The 17,610-nt window shown below is 35.8% G+C and overlaps 1 protein-coding gene across 2 annotated transcripts in view; it reads right to left on the bottom strand.

Annotated features, from left to right (window-relative positions):
- Nucleotides 1–308: 308 nt before the first annotated feature.
- nSMase (neutral sphingomyelinase) overlaps nucleotides 309–17,610 on the bottom strand; it is a 33,925-nt gene continuing 16,623 nt past the window's right edge. For both annotated transcript variants that reach the window (XM_083143615.1, XM_083143625.1), the window contains exons 6-7: nucleotides 10,269–10,383; nucleotides 309–9,166 (exon numbers count right to left, since the gene is read on the bottom strand). In XM_083143615.1, the coding sequence (XP_082999741.1) occupies nucleotides 8,829–9,166; nucleotides 10,269–10,383 (453 nt within the window). In that variant the 3' untranslated portion in view covers nucleotides 309–8,828. The remainder of the gene's footprint in view (nucleotides 9,167–10,268; nucleotides 10,384–17,610) is intronic.

The following is a 17,610-nucleotide window of genomic DNA, read 5'->3' as shown; positions in this document are numbered from 1 at the left end:
TGGTGCAAAATTTAATGAATTCTTGAGGAGCCTTATTAATGCAGTTTTTTGATTTTGCAATTTGAAATGTGGTGAATAATTTACACAACCTTTTTTCCCTTACAAAAAACTTGATAACTGATCAACCTTAAATTTTCCATGCATATGAATAAAAAAAATCATGAATATTACTTCTTGAAAATTTTTATTTATTTAAAAGTGTTTTCAAAATAAATTAAAATCTCTAGAAAAACAATAGTCATGCAATGAATTCATAGACAAGCATGATGAATGACTGTATAATCATTTTATTTCTTGATCATAATTCCATGTAAAAAAACGACTAATTTCATATTTTTGATTATGCAAGGATTTGCTACATGATATGGTTTAAAATAATGGACCATGATGCACTGTCAAGTTTTCTCACTTTATTTCCAATTAACATTGTTTCTCAGAAAAAAAATATAATTAGTGAACATCCAATGTTTATACAAAGCAAAGTCAGGAGAATACATATTTTATTTAAACAATAATAGCAATATGTTGAATAATCAAAATGTCATACATTTTCAGATTAATGAAATTAAAAATTTACATACATTAACATACACATACACTGATGAGCCATTACATTATGACCACCCCAACCCAGAAACATTTAGCACACCTGGAGCGTGGAGAGTAACATGTGACATGCTGGCAGCATGGTATATAATAGGCAGGTCTACAGGCTCACTGTTAGTAATGTCCGGCATCAGAATGGAAAAAGCAGCCAATCTCTCAAAGTTTGATAGAGGTCAAATTGTGATGGCATGGCACCTTGGTACCAGCTTCTCTGAAACAGCACGGCTTGTTGGCTGCTCTCATGCCGCTGTTGTGAGCAAGTATCAAAAGTGATGCAATGATGGCTAAACAAAGACTCATCATCCAGCACTGTGTGGACAGCGGCTCATTGATTCCAGAGGCCAATCGAGGCTGTCGCGTATTGTTCTGAATGACTGCAGGGGCACAGTGCGAGAAATCACCCACAGGTACAATAGTGGTGACCAGGACAATGCTTCACAGGACAACGTTATCGAACACCTCTGAGTATGGGACTGCGGAGTCAAAGACCCAGTCGTACCCCAATGCTGACTGCACTCCCACCAAAAGGAGCGCATGAGGGGAATACAAAATCATTGGCACTGGACTGTGGATGATTGGAAAATGGTCGCCTGGTCCGATGAATCCAGATTCCTGGTTCATCACATCGATGGCCGAGCACGCGTTCGCCGATTTCCATCAGAAGCTATGGCATGATTGCACAGTTGGGTGGAGACAGGCCAGTGGAGGAAGTGTGATGGTCTGGCCGATGTTTTCATGGGACACAGTGGGGTCCATTATTCTGGTACACCAATCCCTGACGGGTCTCCGGTATCTGTACGTTATTGGGAACCAAGTCCATCCATTCATGTTTCCTGCTGGTGACGGCCACTTCCAACAGGACAATGCCCCATGCCACACTGCCAGGATTGTGAAGGACTGGTTCAAGGAACGTGACAGTGAATTTGCTTTAATGCTGTGACCCCCAAATAGCCCAGATATGAACCCCATTGAACATTTGTGGTTCGACTTGGAGAAGCGGGTTCGTGATACATCACCACTGCTCCGCACTGTATGCCAACTAGAGGATCTGCTGTTGCACTTGTGGCATGAGATACCCCAGGATACCTTCAACCACCTCATTGAATCGATGCCTCGCTAAGTGGCTGTGGTCCTGCGGGCTAAAAGTGGTCATACACAGTATTAGGTAGGTGGTCATAATGTAATGGCTCATGAGGATATCACTACTGAGGATATTTGGTTGGATAAAACTGCATTTAGAAATATAATAATAAAATAATACATTAAGATATAACAAATAACTATATGGAATCTTGTAAATTTACACATACTAACAAAAGTTTCTATATAAAAAAAAACCACTTCATATCACAATGTCAATGAAATTCAACATCAAATTCACTTTACATACTTTACATTACTACAAATATTTCTACATACCTTTATCATACACACATTAAATAATCATTTCTTTACAGTGCCTTCAATTATACACAAGCTTGCACTAGTCTCAGCAAAGATCTTCTCAAAAATGTTCCTCATTCACAAAAACTATGCTGGAGTTTAAAATTTTGAAAAACAAACAAAAATAGATTGTTTAGAATCTGTCCTGAAGTATAGAAAAGTAAAAATAATATATTACAAATTAGAAACAACTACACATCAGCAAAAGCAATTTGCAGGAAAATTATCCAGAAAAATTCGAAAAAGTTGTATTTTTTGCAATTTACAATTTGAACACCTTGTTTCTAAATGATAGATGCTTTCAAGAAAGTTTTCGCTGAGTATAGTGTAAGGTCCCGCCAGCCGTAATAAGGTAGCCACCTTCGAATCTATTTATTTCTAAACACAAAGTTACTAACAAGAAATATAATTCTGTAACTATTATTTGAACATATAACAGTATTTATTGTCAATCAATAATGAAGTCCAGTCAACATTTGTACAATACAGTATATTCATTGGATAACAAACACTGACATTCAAATTAAGTATGCATGCAAAAAGGTTTCAAAAATCAATTTTGGCATGTCAAAATCGGAGGGAATGTATAGTTACACCAACATTCTATATTCTTATATTTTTTATGACAGGTAATATGTGTAGCATTCTCTTCCTTAATAATTACAAAGTAGTTTATTATTGATACTTTAATTTATCACCTAACATATGAATTTCATTTTTGGATATATTTCTTTTGAGCAAGATTGTTTTATAAGTATTTTGACACATCAATCCAATATAGGTACTTGATTCTGCCTGTTCATGCACATATATACATATGCAGTGTCAGCGGGTTGGTGGGGGGGGGGGGCAGTTGCCCCCCACTTTTCGCCATGTTTGCCCCTCACACTATGCTAAACCTTATCTACAAAGGGAAATATAGTCTTTGCCCTCTAGTTTTGGCACCTTGCACCCCTTCCCCCAGATTTGGAACCCAATCACCGCCACTGTACATATGTATATACAGAGAAAGTGCATGCTGTGTATATAAAGATGAAATACATACATAATGCTATTTGGAGCACATAGCATCATGTGTTTGACAATATAAAGGAATAAATACATAAAAATTCATTCCTATCTCTGTTACTTTCTACCAGTTATTTGCAGTGGCATCTCCTAAAAGGGAAGTAGTGGGATGGGAGTTACATTTCTCACTGACCAAGCTTTTCTTAATAATAATAATAAGAAGAAGAAGAAGAAGAAGAAAATTTAGATCCATGGCAAAGGGTAAAAATAAGAAATCAAGTATTAACAAAGAAGCCATATCTGCTCCCTTTCTAGAATATTCCTCGACAGAATACTGATTACTTAACTCGTAAACTCTTACAATTATGTTGCCATATAGATTGTACATTAAATTATAGTATTCAAATACAGTGACAATGGGCAGCAGTACCTCAGACTCTTGGCACATACATCCCTGATTCAAGGTTATGGAAATAGACACTCCAAGACTTTTTACTATTGACAGAAATGTAATTAAAAAAGAAAACTATTTCACATTTTTCTATTTCTATTTAGTTATTTTGCATCATTTTTCTGCTATAGACTAATTGCGATCATAATGAATTGATAATGGGGCAGATCCACACCCATGACTTACTCCGATTTCAAACCTAGAACCTCTGACATTACAGCAATACGTATATGGTAATCTTTCTGCCACAGATGTTACCAATCTTAACATCTTTATAAGGACCTAAAAACTGTAAATTAAGCACAATATCCTATTTAACTAAAGGAGGAAGGAATGTGCAAATGGACTATAAGTACTCCAATTTGAATCACACCACTTTCTGCGTACCATCTTGATGTTCAACATGATGACAGAACTCACCATAGTCTCAAAAGCTTTCTACTGACTACTCTGATTTTTACTGTACTTTTTCATCTACTTACAAACCTTGTAAGTTACTTATTTAGTAAAATCATGTTAACTTTCTATGAAATTGGACAGAAATTTATACTTGTGAGAAAGAGGAAAAGATTTCTGTGGTATTTAGGAAACACAACTCATGTAATTAGTTTATTTAGTGACAATTACAACCAAAACCTTTCTTTTAAAGCACTACCCTAAGTGGTAACAATTTAAACTATTGGCCTACTCTATCTCACTACATCAGTTTCCATCGGCACAATTTCATTTCTACATACATATGAATTTTATTGTCCACATCTACAGGGTGTCCGAAAAGTTCTGCATCATGGGCCAAATGATAAAATTGACTGTGTTTTGTTCATTTGTTGCCCCACTGCACTACGACAGTGAGAGACTGACTGGATACGTTTCTGGAACACTGGGTTCGTCACCACGTTCGCTTGATTTAAATCTGTTGGACTTTCAATTCTGGGAGTATCTGAAATCCAGGGTGTACAGTGTGAATTTTATAGATCTGGCCCACTTCATACAAGGACATAGGATGAATGCCATGCCATAGCCTCAGGTTGTGTGTTAAACATCCTGCGTGTATCTGGACAGATGACATATTTAAAAAAAGTGTGATTTGGTATATGGTGAGGTCGGACACCCTGCATAACAAACACAGAGTTCAACACGAGGTGAAGCAGCATGATGTGACAATTCTCACTATGTTAATATCAGATTTTGAGCACTTCCTAATACTCTACATACACAAGGTGAATACCTTCTAACTGCTTGAAATGGAAAAATTATTCTTGGCACATCATATACTATTTGTGCTTGTTGAGCCAGAACAAATTATGTTTCTACATTTGAAAATGGTACACTCACCAGACAATTGTAGTTTAGTTGAGGTTTAGTTTTGGGGTGTAATTGGACTGCACCAATATTGATGCTGGTGTATCAGCCAATACAAATGGTATTGACATTGGAAACTATAGCTTCAAATTTAATCACCAATGCTTTGCCACAGTCCAGTCATCTCGTGATGTCTGCAAAAATGTCATGTGACTCTTTCATGGGGTCATTATTTTGGCAGTAGCATTGCAAAGAGAAAGGGATTGTGGGACTAAATAATTATGTACAGGTATAAATATTTTAAAGCAAAAAAAAAAACCTATAATAGACCCACACAATACAGTTCCAATTAAAACTAGATTTTAAAATTTATGACTATTTTGAATTATTTTAAACTGTTTCAATTTACAAGGATCGGTATCAGGAGGGGATCTGCAAGTGTATCGGTGCTAGCATTGGGTCAAAGTGGTATCAGCTCATCTCTAATTTTTGGTCTATTTTGTGCATATGTAGGCTAATCAGAACTGGACCTAGTTTAAAGTGCATTCCTAACCCCTGTACCTCCACCTGGAACCCAGAACACCTTCATCACAGGACAACCTCGTTAGCCAGCAAAGCCCACACGCAGCTATATTTTGTAGACACCGATAGTGTCATAATGAATTACTTACATCTGATGAAATAACCACTTGAAAGTGTATAAATAAATTACAATGTATATTTGGCATTTATTAATTTTGGTGGCCTGTGGAACTTTCCATTCAGATAAATGAAATAACTATTGGGCAAAGTTTTAACATATATATCCTACCTAGGTTGTACCCCACTCTTATTTCAAACAGTTAATACAGTTGTCTGTGCTTTCACTGAACAGATGCCCTAACAGTTCTTACAAGATACACATTATACACTACAAAATAACAACTTTTTTTTTTAAAATAAAACAACTTTTCTTTAAATTATTTTCTTTTCATGATGTTGATTTGTGTGTGTATATAGCAATTACAGTGGAACCTCAATTTTACGTCTTTCAGAGGACCACACTGAAAAAACTTAAAATGCGGGAAAATACAAAATCGAGGAAAATTTTGTAACATTTTGCTATGTTGGGACCCTCAAGATTGAATGTATAAAGCAGGTAAATGTCAAATCGACGAACATAAAATCAGGGTTGCACTGTACTTAGGTTAGTTACCACCATTTCTGCAATAATGTCAGTGCTCATTTCAAAATAATGTTTCACCAGTTTTAACTTTTCTAAATTTACTTAAGAGCCTTATACCACTCAGATAGAAGAGATTAATTAATGTCATTAAGTTCAAGAAAATAGAACAAATGTGTATCTGCATGTGCTGTCACAATGAGGTAATAGGATACCAGGAAGGGAATCAGATCTCCTACAAGATTTCATTTTTCTGGGAAAATAGGGTTAACACAAGTCATTTGGGTTTTAAAAAACCTCTTATATGCCATTGAACTTCGTTCCTTTCCAAACCTGCATGATGGCCCTGAGAAAGGGTTCAAACTTGCAGCTAAGATTTTGTTTCGAGCCGTCTATTTTAGATTTTACCATAAATAATTTCCTCCATGTTCCTATTCACAAATTGCATTTAAAACTATCTCTCAGTAGATGGCTTCCCTTCCTTTCCTAAAATTTCTCTGGATACACTTATGAAACCAAATCTGATGGTACTTTGCTCTTTCATAACAATCAAATCTTTCACTGTTTTATCTATCTTCCTTATTGTCATATTTTACCTGTTTTGTTTTTTTGTAAACAGTTTGTACATAACATTCTCCTAATACGTATTCCATTAGTATAACAAGTTAACTTCATTTCCTTTCTAACACTGGAGTGCAAACATAAAAGAGATTTGTATGCTACACACACACACACACACACTATTATACACCAAGGACAACAAGTCACTGACATAATAAAGATTACAAACTTAAGATTCACTTCATAAAACAGTTATTCAAAACCGCATAACCTATTATATTCCTACATAAAAATTGACTTAAATGTTTTTATGCCCATTATCATTAATTCACTTCATTTCTTAAAAATAATGTGAAAATTGTAAGCACAGAGAAATTTTTAACCATCCAAGCAACACATTTAGATATCCTCAGAACAAATAGATTTTCACACAATCTTGGATGGATATTTACCAACTGAAAGAATAATAAAAGTGTAAACTTGGAAGATAGTTATGTTAGCACTTTATAACCACAAATGTGAAACCATAACTTGATATTATTCTATTCTTGACTTCTCCCCACCCTTTTTTGGCAATCACTAGAGAGCGAGAGAGAAATAATAAAAAAGAATATAGTTAATAACTTTTAATGGTACTGTAACCAATGGCAAGACATTTCATAGTCAACCCATGAAGAAACTCAATGGAATGTTAACATATAAAAGTTATATTAAAAACAGGGCTGGGCTATTATCGACACAGACACTGGCATTCTTATCGGTCAAAGTGCATTTTATGCTCATGTAAGCTTATCAAGATTGAACCTTCAGTATAACGAGGTATCTGACCCACTGTGCAATGTACATAGGCTGGTAACTGAAACTAGGTTTCCTTGGATGCAATGTTATGCAAGGGACATTATCCCTTGTTTAGTGGTTTCTATTTTGACTCATTCTAACCCTGTGTTTCAAGAGAGCATCTCTTCTCTCATCTTTCGGAGATATCCAATTAGCACTGCATGCTAGTATAGAACCACTGTTCCTAACATTCAGTGAAGTACCAGGATCCCTAGATTACAAGGTGACAGATTTAGCGACTACACTATAGGGGAGACACTGGTTCTCATATCAGTTTCTATTCATGCGTGACTTTCTACGTACAAAAATGCAACCTTACGATAGAAATGATAATAAAAAACCTTACCCAATCATTATATGTTGGTTTTCACTTAAAAGATGTGACTATCTACAAAGTAAATATCCTAATGTCTCATTTTGCATGAATTAGAAACTTGATTTTTATGGACAGGACTGCTTACTATTGATACCAGCTGATATATCTTGGTTTATCACAAAAAAACTGCACTACAGTTTTAAAAATGGATGATTCTTCCACTCCTTGTGGACATTTTTATGTTATTTTCCATATGATTTGATTGGTGTTATTATGATACAGTGATAGAATTATTTACCATGAGAGTAGTTTATTGTTAAATTTACTCATGATTCTACCAATCCGGATACCATATGAGGTACTTCACTTCTACTATTTTGTTATTGTTCTGAAAAAAAAATTGAAGTTTTATTTTAATGCATACCTAAAGATGTAGATTTTCTTTGAAAACCCACCACATTACATCCACTTAGGTTGTGAACTAAATACCAGCCATTTTGTATAGGATCAGTGAATTATCAGTTATTTGTACTTGTGCATTTTTCATATCAGTACATCTGTAGTTACAGTACCTCTACATAAGCAATGTGTGATGCAATGAAGAAGAAAATGTACCAATTCCAATGTACTTCCTGACACTTGTGTGTGTCCCATTTCAACATAAAAGATTGCTTAAAAAATAGTCTGGTACAGGTTTCAAATTTTTGAGAACATTAAGACATTTGAAGTAGTAAACCACATTTGTTAGCTTTTATCTTTCAGGAGGACAATACAACATTGTACTGGATTAAGCTTGCCAAAAATATATCGATATGTCCTCTATGATAAGAATTTTGAAAATAAGATGTTGAATGTTGCAATATGTTTAAGTAACAGAATTTTGGTGATCCTGATACTGGATCATTTTTGGGAGACATTCATACATCAGATAATTCATCATATCCTTAACATACAGCCACTTTTGCTGCACAACATTGCTATGAATTATGCACATGCAGCATGGACTTCAGAAACATATCGGCAATATGCACAGGTAACAGCTCAGCCCTATTGTAAGGTATATTCTTTGAATATGGTCCCCTCTATTATATACATTTGAGCAATATTTAATGTTTTCAGCAGACAGAATACAGTGAACATAGTTAGGAGACATTATCCTTATTTAACATTGAAAGAACTATCTCCATGCCTAACTTCCCTGCCAGCACACCATTACTCTCCATTCTTGTCCACACTGTTCCCATAAAAACAGTGAAACATAGAATTAATGTCACAAATACTCTAAATACATTGAACATCTTAACATACTTAAAAGGGGAGTCCCATGAAACTGTGCACAGCAACACGAGCAGAGCAAACGATGCAGAGATCCAGTATGTTTTCTTGTAAGACTGTATGTTGGACAGAGCATCGTCACAAACAGACACAGCTTCTTTCAAACAAGAAATCCGTTCTGCTGCAACCTCAGGCTTTCCTGAAACTGAGAGAAACAATATGTTTTTAGAGGCAGGGGAAATGTATGTGGAACACAAATAGTGTCACAGCACACAAACCCAGACAAATAAAGGTTTAAGGGTACAGTTTCCTTCATGTGGCAAGAAGAAAATCTGCACAGCCTGGTGTCACACAAAAGCTAGAATATTACATGGGGTGCTTATGGAAGTATTACTTTTTATTTATTCAACTGTATGGATGGATGAATGAATGACATCAAACCAGAAATGCCAAAATGTGGCTTGGAATAGTCAATATATTAACCTTTAAACGACAAAGCCTTGTGCAAGGGTAAACTCATTGAAGACAGTCTTTTCAAGCATGTGCTTTTCAAACTTGCCAGATAGTACAAAAAACAAAAAAATTCTAGAACTAATTGCCATAGAAAATGGAATTAGTTTTGCTTTTTTTCTTAAAGACAGGGCTTTTGGCAGAGGTAAAATTTATTCTTTGTGCCTCCCAATAATTAGTGTTAAGGAAGAAGTAGAAAATTGTTGTTTTTTTTCTTTTAAATTGGCATGTATGGCACGTTTATCGCTGCCATGCGGTGCTGGTAGAAATATCGACTGTCTGTCTGTCCTCAACGAAAATTCTGGGGCAGTTGAAATATTAGAGCTTCAGCTTTTAACTAGGTAAGGAGAGTCCTGGGAGTTAGATGTTGGACCCCGTATAATGTGATTGGTGCAATTTACCTGACCTTCCCCTGCATAAAGGTTAAGTTAAAAGGAAACATTTTTCATTTTCCATAAGAAATGCACTGAAGTCTAAAATCATTTGTTGATGTTTTTAACAGCCATTATCTAGTTTAATAATAATAATAAAAAGAAGCTGTTTGTATCTGTCATGTGAGGAATAATACATACTCTAGAATACATTGGAGTGTTTTTTTTTCAAGGACATTGAACAGAATTGAAAAAAAAATGCACCTTATGCTCATCCTCATGGGGTAAACATGGTTTAAGTAATGCACAGGTAACATTTAAACACTGTCGCTTTCTCTTCAAAGTTAGTAAAGACTGCCTTAATATTACATCTGAATGAATACCAAAAAAAAAGAAATCCTTAGATGAATACCAAACTAAACTTACAATCAGGTGAGCTAGTAACTGCTAGTCTGGCAACAACTGCTTCATGGTCAGAGTAACTGAATAAGTGACCAGGAACTGGGTCAGACAGTGGCATGCTGTATGATTCCACATTAGCCTGGAGAGGAAACAAAAATCCAAATATCAAAACACATCTTACCTTCTTCGTACTCAGTGAAGCAACACATTCTAGATATATTTTTCTGATCTTACTTTCCTGCCTAAAAATACGAGGTTGAGTCAAAAGTTCATTCGTTTTTTCATGTGGGAAACAGTGAAGCTGAAGAAAAAGCCTGAAAAGTCAAGGGAGCAACTCACGGTGGGCTTAACACATTTTGACGAGGCACAGTGTAATTATGGCAGTCCATCATGGAGGTCGACAAATTGGCCTGGAAAGAAGGGGTGAAAGCTGAGAAGGAAATTTGTGTGGTGGAAGGTGAGGACACAGTGAACACTAGGACAGCACAGAAATGGTTCAAGTGGTTTTTCTTCTGACATGAAACATGAGTGTGGAAGACAAGCACCAATGTGGGAGATCGGGAGCCATGTATGCAGATGCCCTGCTACAGCACGTGACAGCCGATGCAAGCGTCGGTACACGGCACCTGGCACGACAGGTTGGATCATCCCAAAGCATCGTGGATCACTCTCTTCATCAAATGGGTATTGTCTCTCGATGGCCTAGGCTTGTTCTCCATGAGTTGACACCACAACAGGCTGAACGACCAGTCTCCATCTGTCAAAAATTGCTTCAAAATCTACAGGATGACAGATTTTGACATCGAATTGTCACCGGTGACGAAAAGTGGATCTTTCTATGATATTCTGCAGGTGATAAGCAGTGGTTGTGATTGCCACTTGTTCAAAGGGGACAGTTTATTGAGCAATGTTCACACCGAAAGTACCCCTGAGGGGCATTGGTGCATGTACGTTACAAAATATAACATGTTGACATGTATACATCAATTTGGCAGAATTTTTTTATAATATAATGTAAAAACATACAATGACAAATTATTTCTTTAAGTGAACTAGTGCTGTAAAAGTACAATATTATATAGTGTATACAATCTAAATTTATTTTATAAAGTTATTTAATTCCTGAAATTCTTTAACTGAATATAATGTATATTCCAATAGCAATTTTTTCACTTTACGTTAAAAGATCATGGTTCTTTCAAAATTTTTGTAACTTTTTGGTAACATATTGTATAACTGGATGCCTGTCACCGCAGTAAGGCACCGCAGTGGCGTGCGGTGGTAAATCAGGCAGGGGAACAGGTCATCTGCAGTTACCCCCGCCACCCCCATGGGTGCCTTAATATAATAAAAATCAACCCTTATTGAAATGATCCAAATAAATATACGATACATATATTACAAATTGAGATCCGAGGGATCCGCTGACCAACGACAGGTGCAGTCCTCCATTCATATTGGGGGTTAGGCGTAGAGCTGACAACTCTGCACTGTAAAAATGCATGTCAAGAAACAGCAATATGAGGCCATGGATGTTCCCAAGGTAAAATATTCCGGAGGTAAAATAGTCCCCCATTCGGATCTCCGGGTGGGGACTACTTTGGGAGGTCACTGGACTAAGGATAAGATCTACATTAGGAATAAGGATATTAAATTAGGCACCTGGAATGTTCTGAGCCTTTACCGGCCTGGGGCATTTCAGTGTACAGTTAATGAGATAGTTAAGTATAAATTAGATGTAGTAGCTGTCCAGGAAGTTAGGTGGCCAGGAAAAGGGAATTGTAAAACTAAAAATTATACTTTTTTCTATGGTGGTACTGAAAATCATAATTTTGGAACAGGCTTTTTAATAAATAATAGAATTATCTCAGCTCTTAAAACAGTAGCATTTATTAATGATAGGATATCACATGCAGTTTTACAGGGTAGGTGGTGTATAATTATTTTAATAAACATACATGCTCCAACGGAAGATAAAGATGATAATACTAAAGATGATTTTTATGCAGAGTTAGAACAGGTCTTTGATAAATTTTCTCAGTATGATATGAAAATCCTGTTAGGTGACTGTAATGCACAGATTGGCAAAGAAGAGACATTTAAACCCACGATTGGTAAAGAAAGTCTTCATGAATTAAGTAATGATAATGGTATAAGATTGATTACTTTTGCAACCTCAAAGAATTTAATTGTGAAAAGTACCACTTTTAAACATAAAGATATCCATAAATATACCTGGTCTTCTCCAGATGGTAAAACTCATAATCAGATAGATCATATTCTCATTGATAAGAGAAGGCATACTAGTATAATTGACATTCGTAAACATAGAGGTGCTGACTGTGCCAGTGACTATTATTTAGTAATTGCTAAATTAAGAGAAAGACTTGCAGTGATAAATCATAAGCAACAAAATCTAAAAGTTATAAAATTTAATACAGGAAAATTTGCTGATGAAAGAATTAAGAAAGATTACCAAATTAAACTGTCAAATAGATTTGATGTTTTGCAGGATTTAAATGATGATGAAAATATAAATGAAACAGATGTAAATAAGAATTGGGAGCACATACGGAATGCAATAAAATCAGCAGCTAAAGAAAGTATAGGATACCATAAACCAAGAAAAAGTAAGCCATGGTTTGATAATAAATGTCATAATCTAATAGAAATAAGGATAGGTGGTTAAATAACTCTGATGATACAAATCTAAGCAATTATAATAGAATAAAGCGAGAAGTTAACCGCACGTTTAGAAGTAAAAAAAGAGATTACTTGAAAAGCAAAATTAACGAAATTGAAACAAACAGCAAAAACAAAAATATCAGAGATTTATATAAAGGTGTAAATGAATTTAGAAAGGGGTGGCAACCTAAAGTGAACTTGATAAAAGATAAAGACTGTGATTTTCTAGCTGACCCAAGCGATATTCTAAATAGATGGAAGAACTACTTTAATGACCTTTTAAATGTTCATGTAGGAGATAAATCAGAAGTAAATGAAGTGCACACAGCAGAACCTTTAGTTCCAGAACCTAACTTGACTGAAGTTAAAGATGCTATTAAAAGTCTAAAGAATAACAAAGCACCTGGCATTGATTTAACCTTTTGCTGCCCAAGCGTCTCGAACGAGATACCCAAATGTAACCCTCACTGTCCCAAGCGTCTCGATCGAGATGCTGTGTGAAGGTCGTAGTTTTTACGTTATAACTTTTCTATTTTTGGCTAGAATTTCGATTTTATTTTTTTATATTGTTCCTAACACATGTATTTAACAGAAATGTTTTTTTGCATTTTTTTTTGTCTTCATGAAAATGGAGGGGAACAGGCGGGATAAGGTACTTCTCTTTTGTGGTTCTTTTCAACGTCAAATTTTTGCCAATAAAGGAAGACGGGCTTTGTTGTTCTAAAGCAATGCTTTTCACTCCCGTCTGTTAACTGCATTTGAAGGAAACTTGTTTATCAGTATCCGATGTCAAAATGAAAGTTTTCCGTGAGGGTGCATGCAGGGGGTGCAGGGTGGGGGAGGGAGAAGACTGGTTGTTGAATCTGCGTTGTGAGAATGGAATTTCGAAGCAAGCTGTGTTAAATAATGTGAAGAGATCTTTCACACATTCTTTATATATGACCCCTACTACAGACGAAGAAATTTCCAACAAAATTCGCAATATGAACAACAAAAAAACAGGACTAGATTCAATGCCGATTAACGTGATCAAAGAGATTTGCACATACATTAACAAGCCTTTGGCTAAATTAATTAAAGAGTGTATGGAAAATGGCAGTATTAAAAGTAATACCCTTATATAAGAAAGGAAATAAAACAAAAATTGAAAACTACAGATGAATTTCCTTATTGTCAATTTTTTCAAAAATTTTTGAAATATTAATTTATAATAAAATAAAATATGTAGAAGATAAAAAGATACTCATAAAGCAACAAAATTGATTTGTGAAATCGAAAACAACAAAAAATTCCATTTTTGATGTAATTGATAATATTCTTTCCACCGTAAACAAAATGTATTCTGCTGTTGGAATTTTTTGTGATTTATCAAAGGCCTTTGACTGTGTGAATCATCACAAACGGACAAATTAAAATACTACGTAATCTGCAGTCTATCAAACAAATTAATAGAATCCTATTTATGGAATAGAAAGAGCATTGCAATAAATAGCTTATCCAATAATGGGACACAAACAACATATTACTCCGAATTGAAAGATGTGGTATTGGAATCCCCCAAGGATCTATACTAGGACCCCTATTTTTATTATTCATAAATGACCTTCCACCAAATGTTGAAACTGCCCGAGTTACTCCTTTCGCTGATGATAGTATGGCTTTAGTAGATTCTGTTAACGATGTAACTTTAATTAAAGAAACGGAAAAAGCTCTTACTGAACTACAAAGCTGGTTTTCAGCAAACAAACTTTCTATGAACAACGAAAAAACTAATATAATAAAACTTGGTGTATCTAGAGCCAAAAACTCTTCTATTAAGCAAGATAATTTCACAGTAGGGCATGCCATTATAACAGCTACTAACAATACAAAATTTCTTGGAATATTTATAGACGAGTGTCTAAACTGGAAAGTTCACATAGATCATTTATGCAAGAGGCTAAACACCGTATGTTATCAATTAAGAACTCTAAAAAATAGTTTCAATACGGTATGTATGATAAATATCTATTTCTCAAACTTCGAAAGTATTTTGAGGTATGGTATCCAATTTTGAGGGAACTCGGCTCAATCGCAGAGGATTTTTAAGATTCAAAAAAGAGTATTGTGTATTTTGGCAAATGGTCACAAACCTGATACATGTAAACCTCTTTTTTAAAAAAATCGTATATTAACACTCCAAGTTTGTACATACTTGAAACACTTACTTTCAAACCTGAAACAAAATCGAACTATCCAAAGAACATAGACACTCACAATTACAATACCAGACAAAAAATTAACTTCCATATTCCCAAAGTGTGGTTAACTGCATACCAAACAGGACCTTTTTACCAGTGGCAGTCCCTCAATGGAATAGAGGGAACAGGCTGTTCCCGGCTGTTCCCTCCTACTTATCACACTTTTGAGCTATTTAAATTATTTATATTAACATAATAAGAACACTTCTTTCTCCCAAATTCAACGTTTCCAAAAGTAACGCTGAAGAAAATCTTTCACCGTGACTGGACGTTTGTTTACGTCACCTACCCCCATCGCATAGACAGTTTCATCGTTCTCACCCTCTACTGTCTGATGCCGAGTATTTCCGACCATGCGCGAAGGTAAATGATCCCCACGGTCCCACCACGGAAGCTGAACTCCCTAGCTGTTCCCTCCGAGAGATATTGCGGATTCGCTTTTCTTCCAGTTTTTGCTATGTGCTGAAGTTTAATCGCGTTACAAGTGATATTTTTGAGTGTAGAAAGTCTATAACTTCCTAATCTCATTGAGAACTTGCATCTGACATTCATAACAAACTGGAAAAATCTTCTACAGTCTATAAGCATCTGCTAAATGCCTTGGCTAAACGCTGCGAAATAGCTTCCGAGAGAACAGCTCACATCAACCTGTTCCACCAGCCCCAAGACTAAAGTTTCAAGGCATGCAGTGGCAGGACAAGAAAGCGAATGTTGCAAGGATGAAAGCCTTTAGTTCATTGAACTTTGCAGAAAATACAACAAACCAAAACATATTCTAACTGAATTAAGACTAAAACGAAATCATACACAAGGCATTTTCAAACGAGTTACTAACTCTGTAAAATGATTAACTGGGTTTTGTCACATTAACAACTTCTACTAATCTAGCGAACGTCACGAAAAAACTTAGCCATCTGTGTGCCATTATTGCATTGAGGACGTTTGAATTACAAGAATACTCAACTCTATAAAAAAAAAAACGTCAACTCTATCTATGAATAAAGAGATGAAAAAGTTTCTGCCAAACCATTATTTTTTTTCTCTGATCACTCATAAATTTATATTATTAAATTTTTCTTTGTTGAGCATCAACAATTTTGTTTTTAATGTTATCTTCGTATTATATCATATTTGCTTTAAAATTATTATTGTCATATAATTTTAACGTGCCTCATGTTTGTCACTTCTTACAATTTGTAATATATCTAACTAACTAACTCTCTAGCCTTCTTAAACCCGAAGGTTCATGGCTGCAGCAACACAGGCCTTACATCTGTCCCTATCTTGAGCAAGATCTATATACTCTTTTCCATCTCTACCGATTTCCCTTAGGTCCATCTCAACGTTGTCCCTCCATCTTCGTCTTGGCCTTCCTATAGGTCTCTTACCATCAGGTTTTCCAACAAGAATCCTTTGAACTCCTCTTTCCTCTCCCATTCGTGCCACATGGCCTGCCCACCTAAGTCTTCTTGATTTAATTATTCTAATAATACCTGGACATGAATACAAATTATGTAGTTCTAAATTATGTAACCTTCTCCTCATCCCTTTTAGGTCCAAAGATTTTCTTAACCCTTAGTTCGCCGCCGTAACACATATGTTACAAAAAAAGTATGTCCCTTGTAGCCGCTGTAACACATATGTTACAAACAGCTTTAGATACAATTATCGAGGGTTTGCCACACTTATATTTGTATATTGAGGTTGAAACACTGACAGTTCGTTCGGAAACATGTTTTGCAATCGTGTTTTGAAAATTTCAAATTCCCCCCCCCCTCCTTTCTCGGAATATGTCACGTGTTTGGGTGAGCCCAAACACGTGTTCGCTCTTCAGTTAACAGACACAATAAATGCTTGGTATTTACGATGCTGTTTTCCTCCAAGCTTCCAACGCTGTGATTTAGTACTGATAAGGCACACATTCTTCTTTGTGTTTAGACCTAGTGATCCAGCTGAAGTAGTGGCGGGGGGGGGGGGGGGGCAAGGAGAGAGGGGATTGGATGAGGTTTGGCAGTGTCAGCTTTCTGCCGCCTCTATGTTAGAAATGCAATGAAGCTTGACGATAGCCAGAGGCCAGAAGCATGAGTCTAAAGCGTGCGTCTATCCAGAAGTATAGACAAAACAAACGATTGCAAAGGCTCCCTTCCCTCCTCTGTTAGGACTAACAAAGGCATCACCATAAACAGTTCGTATCATATAACAGCTCATCGATTTTCCTAAGGCACAATCGTTTCCTTCCGGACATATTTCCACAAAGAGCAGAGTCAACAGGGAAGAAAGATTCACAGTAGCTACACAAGATGCAAGTGCGAACGAAAAAAAGCAAAAGTTCAGGTTTTCTCCCCAAAATAGCTGGAGAAGAGGGGGCAAAGTTCACATTTTTATGATTTTTCATTGAAATTCGGGGGATGCAGTCCCCGCCCGTAACCCCCCCCCTCCCC

Source organism: Lepisma saccharinum, chromosome 1 (genome assembly GCF_977018435.1).
Source record: "Lepisma saccharinum chromosome 1, izLepSacc3.1, whole genome shotgun sequence".
NCBI classification, from domain to species: Eukaryota; Metazoa; Arthropoda; class Insecta; order Zygentoma; family Lepismatidae; genus Lepisma; species Lepisma saccharinum.
The sequence above is the reverse complement of the archived record's forward strand: the minus strand, read 5'-3'. Positions and strand labels throughout refer to the sequence as shown.